We start from the raw sequence: 22,325 nt of genomic DNA, 5'->3' as shown, positions 1-22,325 counted from the left end.
CTTGCTAGGGCTAGTGTTAACAAATTCTCTCTCTCAGATTGAACCCGTGAGCTCACCTACCAGTCCGAACATAAGTGGAATAGCCCCCTAGGCTACCAACGATTAGGTAGGGAAAACAAAAAAAAAAACTTTATAGAAATTCTTTTACTGGAGGTAATTTAAGTTGCTACGTTTCTCTGCCAAGCAACACACAAAAAACCCCAAGCCTCTTTCGGTTACCTTTTTTACGTACGCGTTGCAAAGTAAAGATTTTTGAAATAAATTTTTATTTTAACCACATATTAGTCAAATTTTAATTTAAAAAATCCGAAAAATCGGCAAAAATGAGATTAGAATTAGAAAACAGCAGCTACTTATCCCAATTTATTCGAGTGCCAATCTGTGAAATCGTCCTCTTCTGCAATTCAGGTTCTGCAAATAGAAGCATTTTAAATAGATTTAATTTAAATGTTTATATATTTTCTGATATTTTAATACCTTTTTATATATGAAATAAAAATCTTAATACACCCTTTGTTACAAGATAAGTTTTTTTTTTATTACGTAAATTAAGTCGACTGTCTCTAACATCAGGCGATAATAAACGCAAGTACACCAACTCAAACAGATGAGTAGGTACGTTATTATCGTGAGTATGCAGTATTTTTCTCTGCAAGCTTGCTTCAGTGGGAGTTAACGAGGAAGTCAAAACTCAGAAAACAATATTTTTAGACAATATCTTTCTCGTTAATGTCACTAGATAAAGCTCTTTCGACCACTTGCAAATCGTAGTTGAAAAACTAGCACAAATTACACAGTTTAATTGCATTTTGTCAACATGTCATCGTTGTAGAAAAATAATATACAAAAAAAAAACTAAAGCTGTTTCTTTGTTGCTTTTATGAGTATTCATGATTGCAAAGTTCAGTAAGTTTGGGGAAAATGCAGAACTTTCTTACCGTCTTTTATTAATTGAGTGTCGATACACACGGGCGGAGGTAGAGGTGCGACGCAAAACTCCAATCTGAAACTTCTTAGTTCCGCTGTCGTAGGTACGTCAAGGCTACTCGGAACTACATTTAAGTTGCTTGCTAAGAGGCGACCTAATTTTAATACTGCCTGTAATAAAATAATCAATGTTCCTCATAATCTATTTAGTTCAAGCACAAGTAATAAAATATTATTTGTGGAAGTGTACGTTGATAAGATGAATCTTATATACTTTTGTTCTTTGTTTTGTACCTCATAGAATTCGTATTGAAGTCAGAAGAAATAATAGCTAAATTATTTATTGTTTACCTGTCGACAGGGACTAAATGTGTATGTCAAATAAAGTGTCAAAAACTATGCATGTTAGTTTGGCTATAATACACAAATAAAAAATTGGATAAATTACATTCATTATTTAAATGTTAGGTAAACTAGCTGACGATTCGCTTTTTATTAAATTTGTTGTTGTTATTGTTAGTTAGTTGGTTAGTTAAGGTTAAAGCCAGAGACAGAGACGAGATCAAAATCTCATTTCAATTTCGAAAACGGTTGTCACAATCTTTATGCCGGTATGCGAATCTTTGCTCGCAGAAAAAAGCATCGTGCAAACTTTTCTATAGCACCTCGAGTAAACCAGACCAGGTAGATACAATGACCATAACAAGTACAGTAATGATAATAAAACGACATACATTACATATATATATATATATATATATATGTAATGAATCGTTACCATGAAGAACCCGATGAAGAAATTTAAATTAAGTAATGCGAAAAAAAAAATCTCAAATAAACTACAATTTTACATATAGCTCAGTCTACTTACAGCACGAGCCGGTAGTGGTAGAGCGGGACGCACATAAACCGGAGGACAAGCTAAAAGTAAAGTTAAAGGAACAAACATCTTCATAACAGGAAAGGGCACGGCTACTGTGAGCATCTCTGCAATGACAATAATAATAAATTTTAGTACAGACAATGCCGTCTATTGGCTCAGTAGGTAACGTCAACATAATAAAGCTTAAGTAACAAAAAGAGATGGATAAAGGCTGTTTAGTTCGAGAGCCGAATGGGAAATGGCAGCTGTTAATAAGTCGTGAGCTTTTTTACTGCCATAATATACAGTCCAGCCTACGCCCTATCTGACTATGGGTGGTCGCCGTCCGGACATCAGCAAAGTTAAGAGCGCAATATAAGCGTAAACGTGTAATAAACCCAGTCGGTTGCCAATTGAACAAAATTAAGTTGAACAGAGTTGAGAACAGAGTGGTTGCGTTTAATTTTCCAAAGAAAATTTTAAGATCTATAATCACAGCAGGTGCATAATCCAAATTTATGTGAAAAAATTATTATTAGTTTAAATTTTATATTATAGATTTACCTTCATATATTCTAGCGGAATATCTTGCTGAACTAGAATAAATAACTTTCATGTCGGAACTGAATTCATCAGTCATTTCCCATACGTACAAAATTTTACCATATCTTGGTCCTTCAACAAATAATAAAACCGTATCGCCAGAATCTAAAACAAACCCTGTTAATAACTGATCCCGCTGCCCTGTTTCCACGGCTAATTCATTAACTTCTGTAATAATCTTTAACGCAGATTCTATCGCGTTGTTATTACATGTCAAGGCAAACAGTCTTGAAAAGCACTCAGTTAATTTACGTGGTTGACACCCAACGACACCAATAGAAACTTCCAATGTCATTTGGGCTTCTAAAACTAGGCTTGAAGGTACCAAAAGTGTTGGTTTCAAGGTCCTTTTTACAGCATTGACATCGTTGGTGCAAAGGTCTTCACGTTTTGATTTTACAACTGATATCGTTGGCGGATATAATGAATATTCTCCTTTAATAAAGTTATTAGATGTTTTAGCTAACAATTGAGCATCAATTCTGGTGCAAGCAATCAAAACATCATCGTCGTTGTTTCTTTTTTTGGGCGGGATAGCAGATCCAAAATCTTTGTCAGCTTTCTCATAGCCAAATAGCATAGTCTTATTGTCATTTACAGTTGAATTCAAAATTCCTCGAAGCTAAACAGAGATAAATTTAAGTTCATGTATTTTAAAGTAATACAAATATTTTAGGAAAATATTACCTACCTCAATTATAAAAGGGAGATCTAAGAAAATTGCACAAATTTCAGAAGCTGATTCAAAAGTCATAGGTACTGCATGATGATCGTTAAAATTTATTGATTTCGTTAATTTCATTGTTTGCTGTTCAGAATCATGACTTTCCTCTCCTAATTTCCAACGGGTATACAATTTTGATATTCTGAATGTATTGAAAAAGTAGTTTTAGTTTAGATATACATTTTCTACACGATTGATCCCAACAACACCCTGTATTAAAATCGAACCCGGTAAATAAAAGCCAGTGGGAGTCTTAATCTAACCGTAAACTAATCTTTGCTGATGATGACAAATAAGCTTTTTCTTACAAAATAAATAAATAAAACCGATTAATGTAATTATTTATTAGGATAGGATAGAATAAGATAATTCGTCTAATCCTAACTTAAACCTCTGATAATTTACCTTAATTTTTTAAAGTCATTAACAGGGGCATCAAATAACTTTTCAATATTCACAAAAACTATTGGTTTGTCATCTTTAGCAGGTAAATTATTGCTTGACAACAAAACTATAACTTCACCTAGTTCAGGCGGTCTCTCTCCAGATACCTCAAAAGCAATGATCCTTCCAACACCTAAAGAAAATATGCCTATGATTCAAAACTTCATTTTCAGTAAATATTAATTCTGTTCTAATTTTCGACCAGAGATTGAGCATCTCTAAGACTAAATAGTTCTGACGGTTCTTTCGTCTGAAATAATTCAGGTTCGTCGTACTTACATAATGGTCTACACGTTACAGTGTGTGTAAAATGATTCTCGAAGCAGATACGGAAAGAATCTAAAACCCTGATATAAATGAAAAACAAAATTTATTTACAAGGTAAAGTTACTTGTATAATTATATTAGTAGTTCATTTAGCAAACTCAAAGGGCAAGTAATACCCCATAAATGTTCATGTGCTCGTCTTTTAAATAATCGCCAATCGCAAAAAATCGCAAAAAAATTCTGAGTACCTTCAACATGTGCCAAGTAGCCTGCGAATATTTTCAACAATTATGTGATTTTCGTATAGCTTAGCGGTATCCAGAGTGTATCTTAACAGGCTAATTAAAACAACAAAATTATTATAATACCAGCTAATATAGCGTCACCAGTTAACTTTATCTCAAACTTCTCTTTTGCCACATCAGTTGTCTTCTTCTTTTCTTTAAGTTTAGAATCACGCTTGACCTTATTTTTTGGTTCTTCGGGCACAGTTACAGCATCTTCGGCTTTTTCAAATACATTTCGATTTAATGTGGCTTCTCGAACATAATATAAAATTTTATCTTGTTGTCTGACATCTGTAATTTTCACAATTAAAAAAACTGAAACATTTTAAATTATTGTTCATTGGAAAATAATGAATATGTTAAATGTTTTACTATAAATCTATCACACATCTATTATCTATAAATATATAATAATCTATCATCTATTATCTATAAATATTGTACTTCGAAGACAAACAGATAATCGAACGAGGTCTATTTCGTTCAATTATATTATCCTCCGAACCTCGTTATTTATTTTATTCAGAGTTTATCTCTATTTCTGTTTGATAATCAAAACATACTTGTTATGAAAACATACATAAGTAGTATAATAATATATGCTGCGTAGAAGAAACAAACTGTACAAACCTATGGACTCGATATTACACTAATCAATTTTCATCAAAATGGCACGTGGCGTCGCCCGGAACCGAATATAAGATCCTCAGTAATAAACTATTCAATTCTTAATACCGATAAACATCGATATCATATTGATGACATTGAGATTATGTTTTAAAATTACCAAAAACACGTGGCTTAAAACAAACTAAAATCTTTCAGAAATATTTCTTTGCATACGTAGGTGGAGTTTACATCCCACGTTATATATAGGTCATGGTCAAAGAACTAAATGATACAACAAGTGCAATGTCCTGTACTAATCTACTATGCTGTTAGTCGGAAACGAATTATTACGACGCGAATAGAACTAAGATCATGATATCATTTCGTGCAAGCTCACAATAAATCCTACTGTGAGACATGCTATGTCTTAGGTACGAAATTACGAATACACATGATGAACATATACGACTAAGACGAATAGTAAGTAGGTCTTAAAAAACAAAAAATATCTGAGACATAGAGACCGTGATCGCATAATACTATATACATATACGCACACGTATGCATAAATACATCATCACCGTCATCATTCTCCTTCCCTTCTCCCAGTCACCTGGGGTCGGCGCAATATATTTTCTCCTTCCATACTCCTCTATCATACCATTTCTTCGCTCACTCCCCTCTTACACATATCGTTTTTCACGCAATCCACCCATTTCTTCTTAGGTCTAACTCTTCCCCTAAAGCCTTCCACATTCATATTTAAAACTCTCTTACCAAGCTCAATGTTATTTCCTCTCATCACATGTCCATACAATCCCAAACGCGCACTTCTCAAGTTCTCTGTCACAGGTGCCACTTTCATATACATATATAGCTAGTCAGGTCATAAGTATTGTCACACAGTAAAAACTTTTCTTTTAGAATGCTGGCCACAAAAAAGTTTATTGAATTGGAATTTCGAATTGTTCATGAAAATTAAAATGTATACTTTTAGAATTTTACTCATTTTTAAATATGGAGTGGACGCTTAAAGAAGACCGTGTTGCAGTTATTACGATGCATCGTTGCGGTTACGCGCCAATTCAAATTTTTAACATACTGAAAAATTTTAATATAACCAAAAGATTCGTTTATCGTACCATCAAACGATACAATGAAGACTCTAGTGTAGATGACAGGTCAAGAAGTGGTCGCCCTCGGTCTGTTAGGACTCCAGCAGTGATAAAAGCTGTGAAGGCGCGAATTCAAGGAAATCCCAAACGTAAGCAGAAACTGTTGGCCCTTCAGATGGGGTTAAGCAGAACCACGGTGAAAAGGGTGTTAAATTAAGACTTAGGGCTTCGGGCATATCGAAGAAAAACAAGACATCGTTTGAATGCTCGTCTAATGGACCTGAGACTGAAGAGATGTCGCGCTTTGTTGAAGCGGTACGCGGGAAAAAAATATCGGGAAATTATTTTTTCGGATGAAAAAATTTTTACCGTAGAAGAGAGCTACAACAAACAAAATGATAAGGTGTACGCACACAGTAGTGAAGAAGCGAGCAACCGTATTCCGCGTGTCCAACGAGGTCATTTTCCATCCTCGCTCATGGTATGGTTGGGAGTTTCTTATTGGGGCTTAACAGAGGTACATTTTTGTGAGAAAGTTGTAAAAACGAATGTAGTTGTGTATCAAAATACAGTCCTGACGAACCTTGTGGAACCTATTTCTCATACCATGTTCAATAACAGGCACTGGGTATTCCAACAAGATTCGGCGCCAGCTCATAGAGCGAAGAGCACACAAGACTGGCTGGCGGCGCGTGAAATCGACTTCATCCGGCACGAAGACTGGCCCCCCTCCAGTCCAGATTTGAATCCGTTAGATTACAAGATATGGCAATACTTGGAGGAAATGGCATGCTCAAAGCCTCATCCCAATTTGGAGTCACTCAAGACATCCTTGATTAAGGCAGCCGCCGATATTGACATGGACCTCGTTCGTGCTGCGATAGACGACTGGCCGCGCAGATTGAAGGCCTGTATTCAAAATCACGGAGGTCATTTTGAATAAACTTTAGTGTCATAAGAATCTATGTTTTGTTAAGTTCATTTTGGTATATGAATGATTACATAATGAATAAACTTGTTTCAATTATTTTACATTAAACATGTGACAGAATTTATGACCTGACTAGGTATGTACACGTGTACAGTATACTTAAAAAATAGTATTTTGATATGTGACAGTCAATATAGTTTTCTGACTGACTCGGTAGAACTATTATTTAGAGCCCCTGACTGCTGTGCTAAGGTTCGTGGCTTAAGGTGACAAACAGCTATGTTTGTTATTTGTATAGGTAGTTCAACATCTACATATATGCATCTATTTAAAAATTGTAAATTAATATTGCATTGTTTTTTTTTTGCTGTTGGAACTGTGACATTGGGCAAATCACGTTGAACTCCAGTTTACTGGATCAGCTCATCGACTTATAAATTGAAAAAAGTATTGTTTTCAATTTTCTTAGAATGGATGGCATTTTCATGAATTTTTACTGCTAATATCTCAATTGTAGAATATAACGGCTACCTCACTCTTTAAACAGAAAAGCATAAACTGCCTCGTGGCAAATATAATTAAATTGATGACATTCATTCGTTAAAACGATAAATCAACAACGTCGTGAAAAAATTATTTTTATTATAAATTTTATTATAAATTATTTTATTATTATAAATTATAAAGTCATAATGGCCTAAAAGATAAGACGCCTGGTACATTCGTATCGACAAATTTTTATAATAAAATACGTACTTAACAATTGTTCAGGAATTAATTCCACGATGCAATAAAAATCAAACCCGCGAAACTTATACTTGGAGTAAATACTGGTGGTAGAGCGTGCTGTGAACCCGCACGGATATACAAGGGCGGGATGATAAATAACTAGCCTTAAAACACTTAACTTTCCGTGATAAAATTAATTTTATTTTTCGACATAGTCTCCGTGAAACTCTACGCACTTATTCCATCTTCGTTCTAAAGCAGTAATGCCTTCCATAAAATGATTTCTTTCGAGGCCTGCAAAATACTCCTCTACAGCGGCTATGACTTCATCATTTGTGGCAAATTTCTGTCCGCCCAAAAAAGTTTTGAGCTTAGGGAATAAGTGGAAGTCTGATGGTGCTAGATCAGGCGAATAAGGTGGGTGGGGCAGCAAATCATACTTCAATTCGTTGATTTTTGCCATAGCTTTAACACATGTGTGAACCCTAGCGTTGTCTTGGTGGTAGATGATTTTTTTTTCGCCAAGCCTGGTCCTTTTTGCTGAATACATTGCTGAAAATTATCTAGAAGATTAGCGTAGTATTCTCTATTAATTGTTTAACCTTTAGGAAGGTAATCTATCATCAAGATCCCATCTGCAGCCCAAAAGCCGGAAGCCATCACTTTTCCAACCGACTTTTTTTTTAATTTTTTTTTTATTGCCTTTATTGGCAGACGGGCATACGGCCCACCTGATGGTGAGTGGTTACCGTCGCCCATGGACTTCAGCAATGCCAGGGGCAGAGCTAAGCCGCTGTCTACCGAGCCAAGCCGCTGCCTACCGAGCCAAGCCGCTGCCTACCGAGCCAAGCCGCTGCCATGGCTTTACAGCCATGGCTTTTTTTGGAGCCGGGCATCACGATTGCGTCCGCTGTTTTAATTCTGGCGTGTAATAATGAACATACGTTTCATACATACATTTCTGTTGTTACAATCGATGTAAAAAATCGGCATTATTACTCTGAAACGGTCCAGACATTCTTTTGAGTTTTGCACCCGAATCCTTTTTTGATCGTGCGTAAGCAATCGCGGCACCCAACGGGCCGATGACTTTTTCATATTTAATTCTTCACTTAGGATATGATGTACCCGTTTGCTTGAGATACCTGTAGTGTCAGCTGTTTCAGATAACTTCAATCGTCGATCTGTAAACCTATATCATGTTCTTTCACGACAATTTCCGGAGTCGTGACGCTTTTTGGACTTCCGGGCGGGCTTCATCTTGGACACATGTACGACCGCGTTTAAACTCATCCACCCAGTTTTTTACTGTGCCATAAGAAGGAGCACATTCACCCAAAACATTCTTTAGCTCGTCATAGATATATTTCCCCTTCATGCCCTTCATATGAAGAAACTTTATCACCGCTCTTTGTTCAATTTTATCCATTTTAAAAACAGTTGACGAAATATATTTTCAAATGACAAAAAATCAATAAAATTTTCACGCCACCAAATTCAAATTTAGAACACAGGTAGCCAGGGATACGAATTTAAAAATGACGTATATATTTTTTTTATTTTAACTTTTTAAATAGGAGAGGCTAGTTACTTATCATCCTGCCCTCGTACCACCACCCTGTGTACTTCTGCCGTGAAGCAGTAATGCGTTTCGGTTTGGAAGATGGGGCCCCCGATGTACTGTAAAAACTGAGACTTAGAACTCAAGTCGCAAGATTGGCGGCTTCATTAACGACGACTTAACACTAGGTGACCCCTCTTAGTAACAAACATAAAAAAATGTGTTTGTGCAGCTCACGTTCTGATCTCCACTTTATCTTTTGTTAGTTTGACCTGCATCATTAACAAGCGATATTAATGTTCTTAATTAGCATTGATTATTACTTATGTGGACCTTGAGCGCTTAGTCCAATGTAATTCGATCACGACTTAAGCTTTCAAACGACACACACATGTAGTAGCAGGGAAGTAGCTAGTAGGTTGATCGAAGAGGATCGAGAGCGCGGAGCGCATTAACAGAACTCTAGAGTTCTACTTTCTGAGAGTCTTGTGTACAAGAGCGATCAGTTGGCGATGTGTCACGTTTTGCTCCAGGTGGTTCAGCGGGGTATTTCGAAACAGCACCGGCAACGCTTGGGCGACCAGACGGACCGTCGTATAAAGGCTGCCCAAACAGAGTCGTTGATTCGCCTAGACGACTCCGCCAACCGGGCGTTCTCGAGCGAGATTACAATGGGAGTCACTTAGCGGGTGTCATCTTACATTTGACCAGTTCCGCATTCACCGTGAGCCCCCTCGGTGCGGGAAACTCGTAGATGGTTTGAGTCACAGTCCATAAAATAAGAAGGGAACTGGGTAATGAACAACAGCGTGGTCTAAGTTTTATACCAGCATATTTCGATCCTGCACGGGAAATCATTTCTATACTTCCCCGAGCAATCATGCGCTACGATTTAAAGCACCCTCAGCCGGTACCCTATACATGAGACTTCAACCTTATGTAACAAAGTAGGTATCGGCATTCACGTTTTAATGTTCATGCATTTCGGTAATCATTTAATACAATTCGTTTTCAATACACTATGTATATTTATAAATAGGTAAAGACAAAATAGTTAAATACCCCCGCGCGGGCGTACTCACTCCTTTACTCGCTCATCCAAGTTAAGCGGTAAGACTACACAAACAAACTTTTGGGTACCATTTTCTACTCTATTTTTCAATCGATTTTCTTTTTCTTTTGTTTTACTCAGTAACTATGAAAGACCTTCATTTACTAATTTCGTTTTTTGGAAATAATTTACTTCTCAATCTCACTACACAAAATCAAAAACAAAATCATCCAATGAATCTAAATCTTGAAACATCAGTGAGTATGGTCGATTTTCCATCAACCATTCATTCGTCATGATACAGTGTGTTGCTAAAGAGGCGAATTCGTAAGCCATATTAGTAATTTTAGTTTAATAATTCTTTTAATTATTTCTAATACTGACCTTCAATAGGCTGTGGAACATCAAATGACCCATCGAAATAAGAAGATGGAATATATGTCTCCACGTTTTCCCATATGATTTTCTCGCAATAACTACTAATACTTTCTTCACTTTGAAACACGGGTCCGAAGAATCGGCTTTCGCCAAATTTTAAAACAGGAACATAAACTTCAAAGTTCTTATCATTTTTCGCACTTAAACAAATTAGTGAGATGGATTCGTTTTATCAGACAGACCTAACTAGTGCATACATACATTTCTTAACAATGAGTTAAATTTTTTGGTGGACCAAAAAATATCTAAATTTTCATATATCTTTATTTAGTAAAAAAACGATTGTAGTAGTTTTTTACTTGCTTGCGGAAATATGCCCGATATGCGTATCTATCACGATTAACTGCCTTTTATTTTTAACAAACAACTATATTGCTGTTCGATAAAATATATACACATTTCCTCATCAGGTAAACAACTTTATTATATTTCCGTTGTAGGCCAACCTGATGTTTAGTAGTCGCCGTTATTCATGGATATCAGCAATGCCAGAGGCATAGCCAAGCCGCTACCTAATCCTCTAATATATATTATGATGTATGGGAACTCGCACACGCTGACTAAACAGTCGATTACAGACTTTAGTGCGTTAACTGCAGCCGTTGAAGCTTCAACTTCACATCTACGTTGCGGAGGAATTCAATGAAAATATTGAGGACATTAAGCTATTCTGTACTCAAAACAATTTCACGAAATACAAATTTCGCTTCAAACGTAACCTAAGAAAGGTATTGAGCTCTGCTTCGATGAAAGAGTGGGATTATACTAACAATCACAAACAAACAATCTACAGGGATGTTATTCTCTCCAAAAGTTTTGCATGAAAATATAGTTGAGTTTCATTTTGAAGTCGTCGTGGCCTAAGGGATAAGACGTCCGGTGCATTCGTGTTGAGCGATGCACCGGTGTTCGAATCTCAGGCGGGTACCAATTTTTCTAATGAAATATGTACTCAACAAATGTTCACGAATGATTTCCACGGTGAAGGAATAACACCGTGCAATAAAAATCAAACCCGCAAAATTATAATTTGCGTAATTACTGGTGGTAGGACCTCTTGTGAGTCCGCACGGGTAGGTACCACCGCCCCGCCTATTTCTGCCGTGAAGCAGTAATGCGTTTCGGTTTGAAGGGTGGGGCAGCCGTTGTGACTATACTGAGACCGTAGAACTATATCTCAAGGTGTGTGGCGCATTTACGTTGTAGATGTCTATGGGCTCCAGTAACCACTTAACATCAGGTGGGCTGTGAGCTCGTCCACCCATCTAAGCAATAAAAAAAAAAAAAAAAAAAAAAAAATTTTTACGTCAAAATACTTTTTGTCGTGTTTACAATCACCTTTTTGACAGTGCGTCATTAACAGTTAGAAACGCTGCTTGACTGATGGACAGCTTTTGATAACCACTCGAAACTTAAAGTGAATACGCCACCGCATATAATCCAGTAAAAGGTTTTTCAACATTAACTACACATCTACACAAGATTATACTATAGATTTCAACGGCAACTGTTTCGTCACACATAAAAAATTTGAGAATTCAAGTTCATTGATTAATTAACCAAAAGATTTTTGTTGGAACTACAAATTACATTATGTAAGTACAACACCAATATTTCATCAAACCATCTACTAAAACTAACTTTGTTAGAACTTAGGTCATTATCGATACAAAAAAAATATGTACATACCTATATATAAATATTTACTGGTGGTAGGACCTCTTGTGAGTCCGCGCGGGTGGGTACCACCACCCTGCCTATTTCTGCCGTGAAGCAGTAATGCGTTTCGGTTTGAAGGGTGGGGTAGCCGTTGTAACTATACTTGAGACCTTAGAACTTATATCTCAAGGTGGGTGGCGCATTTACGTTGTAGATGTCTAGGCGTTCCAGTGGCCACTTAACACCAGGTGGGCTGTGAGCTCGTCCTCCCATCTAAGCAATCAAAAAAAAATTACATTGCACTCAAAGCTGTTGATCCAGGTGTGACGACAACAGTGGCTATAAATTCACGTAGATCCTCCACTCTCACAGGAAAAGCATGTCGTATTGAAAAGCTGAGCCATCTTCGTTCTAAGAACTGCCAACATCTCACCCAACCAAACTTACTGCCGCACCAAACCTATCGGACAATGATACTATGCATTTCCTACAATGACAGTATAGTTCATAACAAAATTAACATAAAAAAAGTATGCGCCCTATGATTGAAATTTGATCATAATCACTGACACCTCAAGATTCAAATTCATCAGTCACCTCAAGATTTGAATCTTTGAATGAATTCATTTGTGCGTTACATTTTATCTTTTTTTTTGTCATGTTAAAAAAAACCATTACCATTGGTTACCAACAATCGAAGAAATTCACAAAGGAGAACAGGAAGAAGGAGAAAACGGTACTTAAGTATTTTGTCGTTGTCTAATTATGTAAACAAGTAAATACAGATTCCTGTACGTGCCCATAATTATAAAGGCGTATAATTCACTATTCGAATCACCTAGCTATTTATTACCATACTTGATCCAGCCTAAACATCATTTCCTTACTTTTTTACCATCACACCGACCGCCACTGGAGCATGGTTCATTCATACTATTGGAGTCGCTGTGTTCATTCACAGTGCATTTCCAGATATTTGTTTTGTCATGTATCACCCGGCTCTTTAATGAATTCCCCTCTACGGTGTTCCCGGGCGCTATGACATGTCTTTCTTCAGACGAGGTTTACGGAGACTCCTCATCTGTAGACAGCGGCTTGACTATATGCTGATTTTCACGAGGGACAGTGACTACTTACTACTTACACGGGCCGTATGCTCGTCTGCCTACAACCGCTATATTTAAAAAAACTTAATAGACGCCAGCGTGCATGCGCTCTTACTAATAATGACAGTTTATTATTACGATAGGATTGTCAGTTGGTACGGATAAGAAGCGAATGCATAAAATAATTTAGATTTTTCTCAATAACCTCAACAATTCTAAAAGTAAAATTATATTTAACATCGTTACGAAAAAAATAACGAAATGCTTAAAACATAATTAATTACCTTAGCTACGTGTGGCCACACTAGTATATCTAAGTCAAATGTCTGTCCGTGATACAGTTGATACTGTATTTTAAAGCCTTGCACAAATGTTCCGAGGTCCAATAATCCATTTTCAAAATCTTGCCATACATCTAAACCAATAATTTCAATGGCAAAACTCAGTGCAAACACACTCTTGCAGTATTTCGATAAATCAGCTGTCTGCGATTTTGTGTTGTTTTTACTCATTTGATTTGTATAATCAAATAAACACTGCTATTTATTTACTCTAAAACCACCAAGTTTTCTTTTACTATGTTTAAAGTACGCTTTTCAAAATTTATGAATAATGCATAAATAAAAATGCTTTTGTATCGGAATTGCTACTTTAATATTTAATAATATCAACGACAGGACGTACACATGTCAACAAATAACAATTATTAGAACCAAACAGTATTTAAGCCTGAAAAATGCCTGAACTAAATTTTCGTATAACATTAGCTGTTCATGACCTAAAAGCAGAAAGCTCTATGTAATCCCATCGAGTACACATACAACTTTTAACCAGTTAATACAAAGGTGCTCTGTCGACTTCCACAAATAAAACTAATCAATCAATTCGTAATTATTAACAATTACTAATCTTAAATTCTTAAATATTTAAAAAAAAAGGTTTAATATATAGTCGAATTCCACTTATTAAAAAAAAAAAGGTTTAATTAAACACACTCTTCACTATCAAAGCACAAGACTTTTCCCTATCTCTCAGTTCGCAAAACCATTCGCGAGCGTACTACAGTTTTCAAATAGTTGAAATATTCTAATAAAAAATTCAAGTTTCCTTTTAAGGTTTCAAGTAGATATTACGTTTCTGGTTGACACTTTATTAATATTTATGTATTTTACATTAATTATTAAAATGCCGATGTACCTATCGGTAATTACCATAAATACTTGCTAAACCATACATACATATATTATTTTATTTATTTTTTATTTATTACACTTCCTGTAAAATTTACATTGGCGGACTTAATGCCTAAGGCATTCTCTACCAGTCAACCAAATATTACTGTATAAAACAAAAAATTATTATTAAAGTGAAAACTTTTTTTCACCATAGTTATTTGATAATGAAAAAATTACATACATACTTTTGAAAGTTTCACTTCTACCACGTGTGTTTTGCATACATATTATTTACAATGTCATTTTAGGAGACTCCAATATATTCATTACTAGCGACCCGCCCTCACTTCGCTTCGGAAACTAATTTATTACTGATTTCTCCACTATTTAATGGATGTTATTATACATATAAACCTTCCTCTTCAATCACTCTATCTATTAAAAAAAAACACATCTAAATCCGTTGCGTAGTTTTAAAGATTTAAGCATACATAGGGACAGACAGATATAGGGACAGAGAAAGCGACTTTGTTTTAAACTATGTAGTGATTATCATTAAATTAAAAATATTAACATTGTACACTTCTTCTCTATGTTCTCTATAAGTGTAAAAAAGGAGTTTCGTAAAAAGGAATACAAAGTTTTTGCTTCACGTATTAATATATTTAGATACTATTATTGTGCTGTATTGACAGATCGATTCGATCGAGAAACAAATATAATCCGTGAAGTTAATCGATTGCTACAACTGGTGTTCTCGTGTTTCATCTTCAAACGTTTGCTTTTTATTATAGTGCATGTTGACGCGCTATCAACTTTAATTGAATATTTTCAATTGGAGTAGTAACAATAATTCTTGGATCAATTGTCAATTCCTGAGGTGTGGTATCATCTACAGCTACTTCATATTTCTTCAACAGAGTTGCAAAGCCCGCTAACATCTGCATCTTCGCAAAACGCATGGCTAGAAAAGTTTAAGACGCGTTACTATTATAGTTTATTAAAAGATCAACTGCGTAGGTTATCGGTAATCAGATATTAAAAATAAAAAACATAACGAAAATACATTTATGTTTCAACATACTAACTATACTTAATTAATTTGTTTTTTGTCTTTGAAAGTTTCTTTGATGCCCTTATCTTCGACTTACCAACCACCCTAAGCCGTCTTTTGAGGCAATCTTTGATCGGTTTTTACGCTTCCCATCACCCATTAGTTGATCTGTTATCAAGCTCGCTTATTTCCAAAAGGTAGCTAGACTTTGTTAACATTGATAGAAATTAGAAATTTCTAGAGATAAAAACTTTCGTGTTCTACTATATTACAAATACTTATTTAAGGTTTCTTTACAGCTTGCTTATATCAATGGGAAATTCATTAACTACAAATAGGTTTATCTAATAAGTTCTTTACGATATTTTTCAATGATTAGGTAAATACTCAAGAAATCATTTGTGGAGCATACAAAAGAAGTAGGGTAGCACAGACGTAAAGGAATTAATTCATGAAAGAGGTTTTTTAAATTTCTTTTTAATTTAGCGATTATTAGGCATTACATAGAATATAGAAAACTGAATAACGGCATTTATCTCCCGGGTTAAACCGGGTAACCATTTCGTCGCAGAAATACACAGGATGATGATACTTGTGCGGACTCATCATAATATATACATAATATGCATATTTTGCGGGACTGATTTTTACTACACAATATAATGCATTTGTTGTGAAAGTCGTTCGCGAAGTTGTGTTACGTCTGTATTTCCGCAGAAAAATGTAGTTTGCGGAATTTGAACACCGTCACAGCCTGATGAAAATACACCGGGCGTCTTGTTATTAAAGCTACGATAGCTCCAAACTAAAATCTATGAGCTTCGGACAGAAACGCTTGGAGTAAATAATGAAAGAAAACTGGAACTTACCAATACATATCCTATGGCCCTCCCCAAATGGCATATATGTGAAAGGGTAAATTGTTTGCTTCGCTTCTGGTAAAAATCTTCTAGGATCAAATTTATTTGGCTCGGGAAAATATCTCGGATTGCGTTGAAGATGATACACAGGAATATGAATTCGGGTGCCTTTTTCAACTTTTAAGCCCGTCGGGAATGTGTAGTCTTCCATTACCTCTCGAGTTAAATTGGCTAATGAGGGATAAAGACGTAATGTCTCGTCAATGCAAGCATTTAAATACGGAGTTTCCGAAACAATGTCGAATTCAATTTCATTGTTGTGCTTAGCGAAATAATCATCAACTTCTTCGATGGCTTTTTTTTGATATTTTCGATTTTTGGCGAGTTCATAAAATGTTAAGCTCAGGGTAGTCGAAGAAGTCTCAAAAGCGGCCCCAAAAAAAGAAATGCACTGGGCAATCAGTAATTCATCTGTCACTTCCAAATTCACTTTCTGTACACGGCCATTTTTTATATCTGGAATACTATCACCCACCAGATACTTATTCTGTCTGAGCTTCATGAATAAATCAATAAAGTCTTGTCTCTGTGATAAATTCGTTTGTCGGTCTTTAAACGCACATTCTACCAGGTCAGTAAAGAACATTGTAATTACTTCTGGAAAAAGTTTCAGTCGTAATGCATAAAATAAGGAGGGCCAAATTCCTCTTAATACATTTATGATACCTCTTGTAGTCGATTTCGGAAAAATTTCCTTACTGACCTTCACAATTGGGTTTTGCGAGTGCTTTTCCATGGCATTAATTTCTACTCCGAAAAGACAAGCACCAACACAATCCATTATAAAATATTTTATTATAGAGTTTATTTCGAAACTTTTAACAGTGGCTTTTTCTACCAATACGTTTTCGAAGACTCGGCAACAATTCTTTATCAAGTGAAACATGTTTTTCATTTTTGAAGTTGTAAACAAAGGGGTTAAACTATGCCTCAAAACTCTCCAATCGTCACCGTACGTAAAAAATATACTTTGCGTGGTAATTTCTCTATCGACATATTTGCAGACCTCTCGTCCATGAAAGTAAAAAAAATCTTTTACCAGAATCAATCTTATCAGATCAGGATCCTGGACCACAAGAGCTGGTTCGGTACCATAAAAAGTGCCCACGTATGGTGATTCCGGAAATTTTTCGCAGAGCTTCTTCGTAACATTCCCAAAAAAATTTTTCAACAATATATAATCACCGTAGTTTCCAAGAATCGGGTATGGTTTTTCAAATGGAACTTTTTTATTTTTCCAGTAATCATGGTTTCGTTTTGTTATATAATATACAACCAATACAAGAAATAAAATAAAATGCAGTAAAAAAGTTAGCAGATACATAACTCACCAACGATCGATTGGAGTACAAATTGAACTAACAATATTGACGGTTCTTTTTTGCTATTTAAACTTCAGATAATAATATTTATAAATATACATATGTATAAATATAAATGAATTGACCTGACCGACCGATTAAGTTACTGAGTAAGCGGTTGAGTGAACGATACATCAACGCCTGCTGATCCTGTAAAACTAAAATTTAAGACGGCGTATTTTAAATTTGAACGCGTAGAGTTGTAAGCAATTATCGGAAAAATCATTCTCTCACCAGATCTTCATATTAGGACAAAACTAAAAATACGGAAATAGTTGAATATGAAATAAATAATATTTCATTATCATAAATTGAACCCCTTTCATTGGCAAAAGGATGGTAAAGTACGCACAGAAATACAAAACAGATTCCTTTGTCGGATTAAATTGAAACTTCATGTAAATACTTTTAACAATTTAAAACGAACTGCATATCCAAATTTAGATTTTTCTGACGATATTAATTATTAGCATTTATAGCGAGTGAAGTCACCAGCAACAGCTAGTTTATCTATACATAATTTAATATGAGTTCACTTGATGAACTTTTTATCAAACGGGTGATTCCGGGTGAGTAATGTCATCCAACCAGTATACGAGTATACGATATAATCTTCCGTTGTTTGTGATCGTTTTTCAATAAAGTCTAAGTTTGTTTATTATTATGTTAATTAAAAAAGTTAATTAAAAAATTAATTTTGTATGCGACTATTAGAAGAACGAATTTAAGTTTTAAAACTATGTCAAAAAAGATATTAATTATTTTGGATGCTTCAAAACAAAACTCGTGATTTATTTTGCCGCAGAAACAGGCAGGACGGTCCAACCGTAGCGACTCGTTTGGTCTAACAACACCCGTAGTACCTTATTCCTTACCACAAGAATTAGAATGCTATTATAGAAAATAGAAAAGTAACAGCAAAAGCTTCCTTTATGGTTCCTCGGTGCCGAAACGGTTCCTTCACCATCTCGCTTTTAATAATAATATGTGTCAGCAACTCAAATCACATAAAGAACGTCTTTCATTTTATGGGATACACTCATTAAGCACACGATCTATATCAGCTGTGCATTATTTTCCTATATAAGCTTATACATAACATAATAGATTCCCCAGATTTACAGGAACTTGTTTATTTTATTTTTTATTGCTTAAATGGGTGGATGAGCTCACGGCCCACCTGGTCTTAAGTGATTACCGGAGCCCATATACATCTAAAACGTAAATACCGCCACACACCTTGAGGTATTTGTAATGTATCTTCAAGTACAACGGCTGCACCCTTCAAAACGAAACGCATTACTCCCTCACTGCAATAAGTAGGGTGGTGGTACCTACCCATGCAGACTCATAAGACATCCAAATTCAAATTCAATTTTTTTTCCTACCTCTTCGTTGGTAGCCTAAGAAGCTATTCCAGCTACGATCGGTCAGGTAGGTGAGCTCATGGGCTTAACCTGAGAGAATTTGCTAGCACTAGCCCTACCTAGCAAAAGCAGTGCTTTGCAAAGTCTACCACCGGATCGGGATCACGACCCACTGAGAAGAAACGCCGAGAAACTCAGTGGACTGTGTCTATGGGCTTAAGTAATCAAAAAACTTTCAACGTACCAAAAATTTAAAGTAATCTTGGCTAGCACTCTACTGTCTACCGTATGACTTCCCTAACTAATAGTAACGTGATGAAATCGACCTATTTGTTTGTTCTTTAGCCTTACTAAAAATAAATTTAAGATCCGCGATCCACACTGAGCTGTAGAGCTTATTAAAATTTGATTTTACATAAATGTTTTTGTTGCAAATATTTATATAACTTTAATTTGCTCTTTTTTTGTTTTTAAGTTGTTGAATGCTTTTTGTTAGTTTTATATATATTTTATTATTTAATAAATAAAAGTCAGCCTCTGACGACTTTTAATACCTATGAATTGGAGTTAACCCATTTTTTTCTATTATACATAGGTTGAATTTTAATGAGTAGATTTTATCCAATTGTGGAACCTAATAATTAAAGAAAGTTTAGAAACCGCTGTAGGAAAACAAATTATATTTATACGTACACACTATTTATTCCCAAATGATCTTGTAACACCATAGGTGAAAGGTTCGTGATAATAATTGTTTATCTGAGTATTCATTAAGAAGATACGAGTAATTATGCTCGTCATCCACGTACATCAGATGATTTTGAGATACATTCAGTACATTGAGTGTAGTTTAAAATGTAATCGTACGACCGCAGCTTTTTTCAATGTCTTCGTGTTGGGAATTAAGAGCAAACAATCACATGTTTTTATTTTTAGCAACAGCATCATTGTACCAGACGATTTACTATATTATAATATAATGTTATATCTTCTTCTTTGAAAAAGAAGATCAAACTTCAAACTAAATCTCAACAAATCCGTATTGAAAAAACTGATTAAATATATTTAAAATTTTAAATAAAATACTTTAATATTTCCCTGTTTTGTTTCAGAAAATATTTTTCCATTTAATATTAATAACAGTTATCGTTTTTTGGACACTAATAAAGGTCCCAAAGCTCCTGCATCAGTACCTCTCAGAAAGAAGAGTGTAAGTTGTAAATACGAAATTATTGAAACGATTGTATAGCCAATTATACTTCTAATTATTTTATTAATTTATAATTATTTTTCCATTTTTTTTGTTTAATATGTTGTATTTTACATTTTCCAATCTATTACAGGACACACGAACGTAAAGTAACAGAATGCAATGAAAATTCAACAGTAGTAGAACAAAACGTCGAAATTTTTGCAAATCTAGATGATTGGTGGAATCCTCGTGGAAAACTTTCTACATTACACAAATTCAACGTTATAAGGTAGTTTTACCTATCATAACGCAACACCTTGTTTGGGATTTGAAAATATTAGATTAACCGAAATAAAATCATGAGTTACGTTGCTAAGATTCTGAAGTTGAATTTATTTGTAATTACGTTAAATAAAATTTACAGGCTTTTTTATTATCATACGATTTGATATTCATCGTCGTTCGTCAAGACTTATTAGGTAGGTACTTATTTATAAAACACGTGACCTACCAGAGAACTAGAACACCTACAAAGTCTCATCACTCGTTACCCAGTCACAAGTTTAATGTGTCTTAAACATCAGATTATTGGCACCAAACAGCTAAATAAAATTGGAGTAATCAATAATTTCTTAACATTCACAATTTTGCTTTTATCTTCTACAGAATTCCGTTCATTCAAAATGGTATCCTTGCTCACACCGGAGCAGACACTCTGAATAATATAAAAATACTAGACGTCGGCTGTGGTGGAGGAATACTGTCCGAGGTATTAAAACTTTCACTAACTTTCTGAATTTTAAATTTAAAAGCGGCCCTTGATGCCTTTCTTTCTTCCATGGTTCTTGTAAGACTCAACGATCGACAGAGGCTTTCGGCGAGAATACTTTCTTATGCACTTTTGTACCCTGATTTAGTGTACATTTACGATGTTCAATTACGTTTATTCTACCTTTTACTGCGTCAACGTGGAGTGTGAATTCAAAACTCACTATATTTCCTTTTCTATTACGATTACGACGATCTTATGACTTTGCTGATTTTATACAATTACCGGAGTCAGCAGAGATAGTATAATGAATGCGTCTGACCACAATGCGACATACAAACAATCATTCGAACCTTCAAATTTCGCTACTACCTTTATTTAAAATAATACTAGGGATTATCAATTAGGGGTTAAGTAGAAAAATAGGTTAGGTTATTGGCACTATCAGCGGATGATAGGTATAGGGATCGTACTTCATCTGATTAATAACCGGATTTCATTAAGATCCTCCGACCTTAAATTTTGCTACCATTATGTCCTAGTACTACAAGAGAGGTGTTTTTTATTATCATAGCAAGCATTTGGATTATTTTTCTTCAATCTGCCTAGTCTTGCCATAAATACTGAGACAAAGGAAAAAAAAAACTATTGCAAATAACATTTATTACTTTTACAGTGTGTTAGTTTAATACATAAATATAAAACAATCTAAAGTATAAAAAGCTTATTCGAAGTTGTCTCCATTGGCTGCAATACAGTCCTTTAAACGTTGAGGCCAGTTATCAATAGAAGCACGCACTCTTTCCATGAGGAAAATTTTCACTGCCAATTGTACGGATTGTTTTAGGGACTCCAAATCACCATGGCGTTTAGAGCAAGCCGTGCCCTCTAAAACTGACCATAAATCATAATCCAGCGGATTAAGATCGCGACTAGACGACGGCCAGTCTTCAGCTCCGATGAAGTCCGAAACGTTCGTTTCCAACCAAGACTGCATAGACCGAGCTTTATGACCTGGCGCCGAGTATTGCTGGAAGGACCATTCTTGATTATTGAACATGGTGTTGTTAAGGGGCTTCACTACCTTCTCAAGAATGGTATCTTGATACACTTGTGCCGATGTTTTGATACCTTTTTTACAAAAGCATGGCTCAGTCACTTCTTCATAGCTAAT

The 22,325-nt window shown here is 35.2% G+C and overlaps 3 protein-coding genes across 3 annotated transcripts in view; 1 reads left to right on the top strand and 2 right to left on the bottom strand.

The window, feature by feature from the left end:
* Positions 1 to 22,325, top strand: part of LOC114245557 (uncharacterized) — a 35,463-nt gene that overhangs the window by 10,254 nt on the left and 2,884 nt on the right. Inside the window, exons 2-4 of the mRNA XM_028177775.2 lie at positions 20,303 to 20,400; positions 20,534 to 20,671; positions 21,049 to 21,151. Of these exons, the coding sequence (XP_028033576.2) occupies positions 20,303 to 20,400; positions 20,534 to 20,671; positions 21,049 to 21,151 (339 nt within the window). The remainder of the gene's footprint in view (positions 1 to 20,302; positions 20,401 to 20,533; positions 20,672 to 21,048; positions 21,152 to 22,325) is intronic.
* LOC114245554 (uncharacterized) lies at positions 350 to 13,825 on the bottom strand. The gene is made up of 10 exons (XM_028177773.2): positions 13,598 to 13,825; positions 12,504 to 12,667; positions 10,495 to 10,688; positions 4,196 to 4,405; positions 3,522 to 3,693; positions 3,084 to 3,258; positions 2,354 to 3,014; positions 1,799 to 1,914; positions 939 to 1,098; positions 350 to 411 (listed from the first exon to the last, which is right to left on the bottom strand). Exons 1-10 carry the CDS (start codon positions 13,823 to 13,825, stop codon positions 350 to 352), a joined length of 2,142 nt encoding a protein of 713 aa, XP_028033574.2.
* Cyp6ae22 (cytochrome P450 monooxygenase CYP6AE22) lies at positions 14,649 to 18,776 on the bottom strand. The gene is made up of 2 exons (XM_028177774.2): positions 16,412 to 18,776; positions 14,649 to 15,452 (listed from the first exon to the last, which is right to left on the bottom strand). The coding sequence occupies exons 1-2, from the start codon at positions 17,784 to 17,786 to the stop codon at positions 15,277 to 15,279; spliced, it is 1,551 nt and encodes a 516-aa protein (XP_028033575.2). The 5' UTR covers positions 17,787 to 18,776; the 3' UTR covers positions 14,649 to 15,276.

The sequence above is a fragment of the Bombyx mandarina genome, chromosome 23 (assembly GCF_030267445.1).
Source record: "Bombyx mandarina strain Sakado chromosome 23, ASM3026744v2".
In the NCBI taxonomy this organism is placed as follows: domain Eukaryota; kingdom Metazoa; phylum Arthropoda; class Insecta; order Lepidoptera; family Bombycidae; genus Bombyx; species Bombyx mandarina.
The sequence above is the reverse complement of the archived record's forward strand: the minus strand, read 5'-3'. Positions and strand labels throughout refer to the sequence as shown.

What these genes read in the sequence shown, in the direction of transcription:
- LOC114245554 (XM_028177773.2), bottom strand. Translation starts at nt 13,825, where the DNA reads ATGAGTAAAAACAACACAAAATCGCAGACAGCTGATTTATCGAAATAC. An exon ending in TGGTGACGCTATATTAGCTG is followed by an intron (nt 3,694 to 4,195) that starts GTATTATAATAA and finishes TATTTTCTTTAG; the next exon opens with GTGTTGGAAGGATCATTGCT. An exon ending in TACCACTACCGGCTCGTGCT is followed by an intron (nt 1,099 to 1,798) that starts GTAAGTAGACTG and finishes ATTTTATTACAG; the next exon opens with GCAGTATTAAAATTAGGTCG.
- Cyp6ae22 (XM_028177774.2), bottom strand. Translation starts at nt 17,786, where the DNA reads ATGTATCTGCTAACTTTTTTACTGCATTTTATTTTATTTCTTGTATTG. An exon ending in GGGCCATAGGATATGTATTG is followed by an intron (nt 15,453 to 16,411) that starts GTAAGTTCCAGT and finishes AAACTTTTCTAG; the next exon opens with CCATGCGTTTTGCGAAGATG.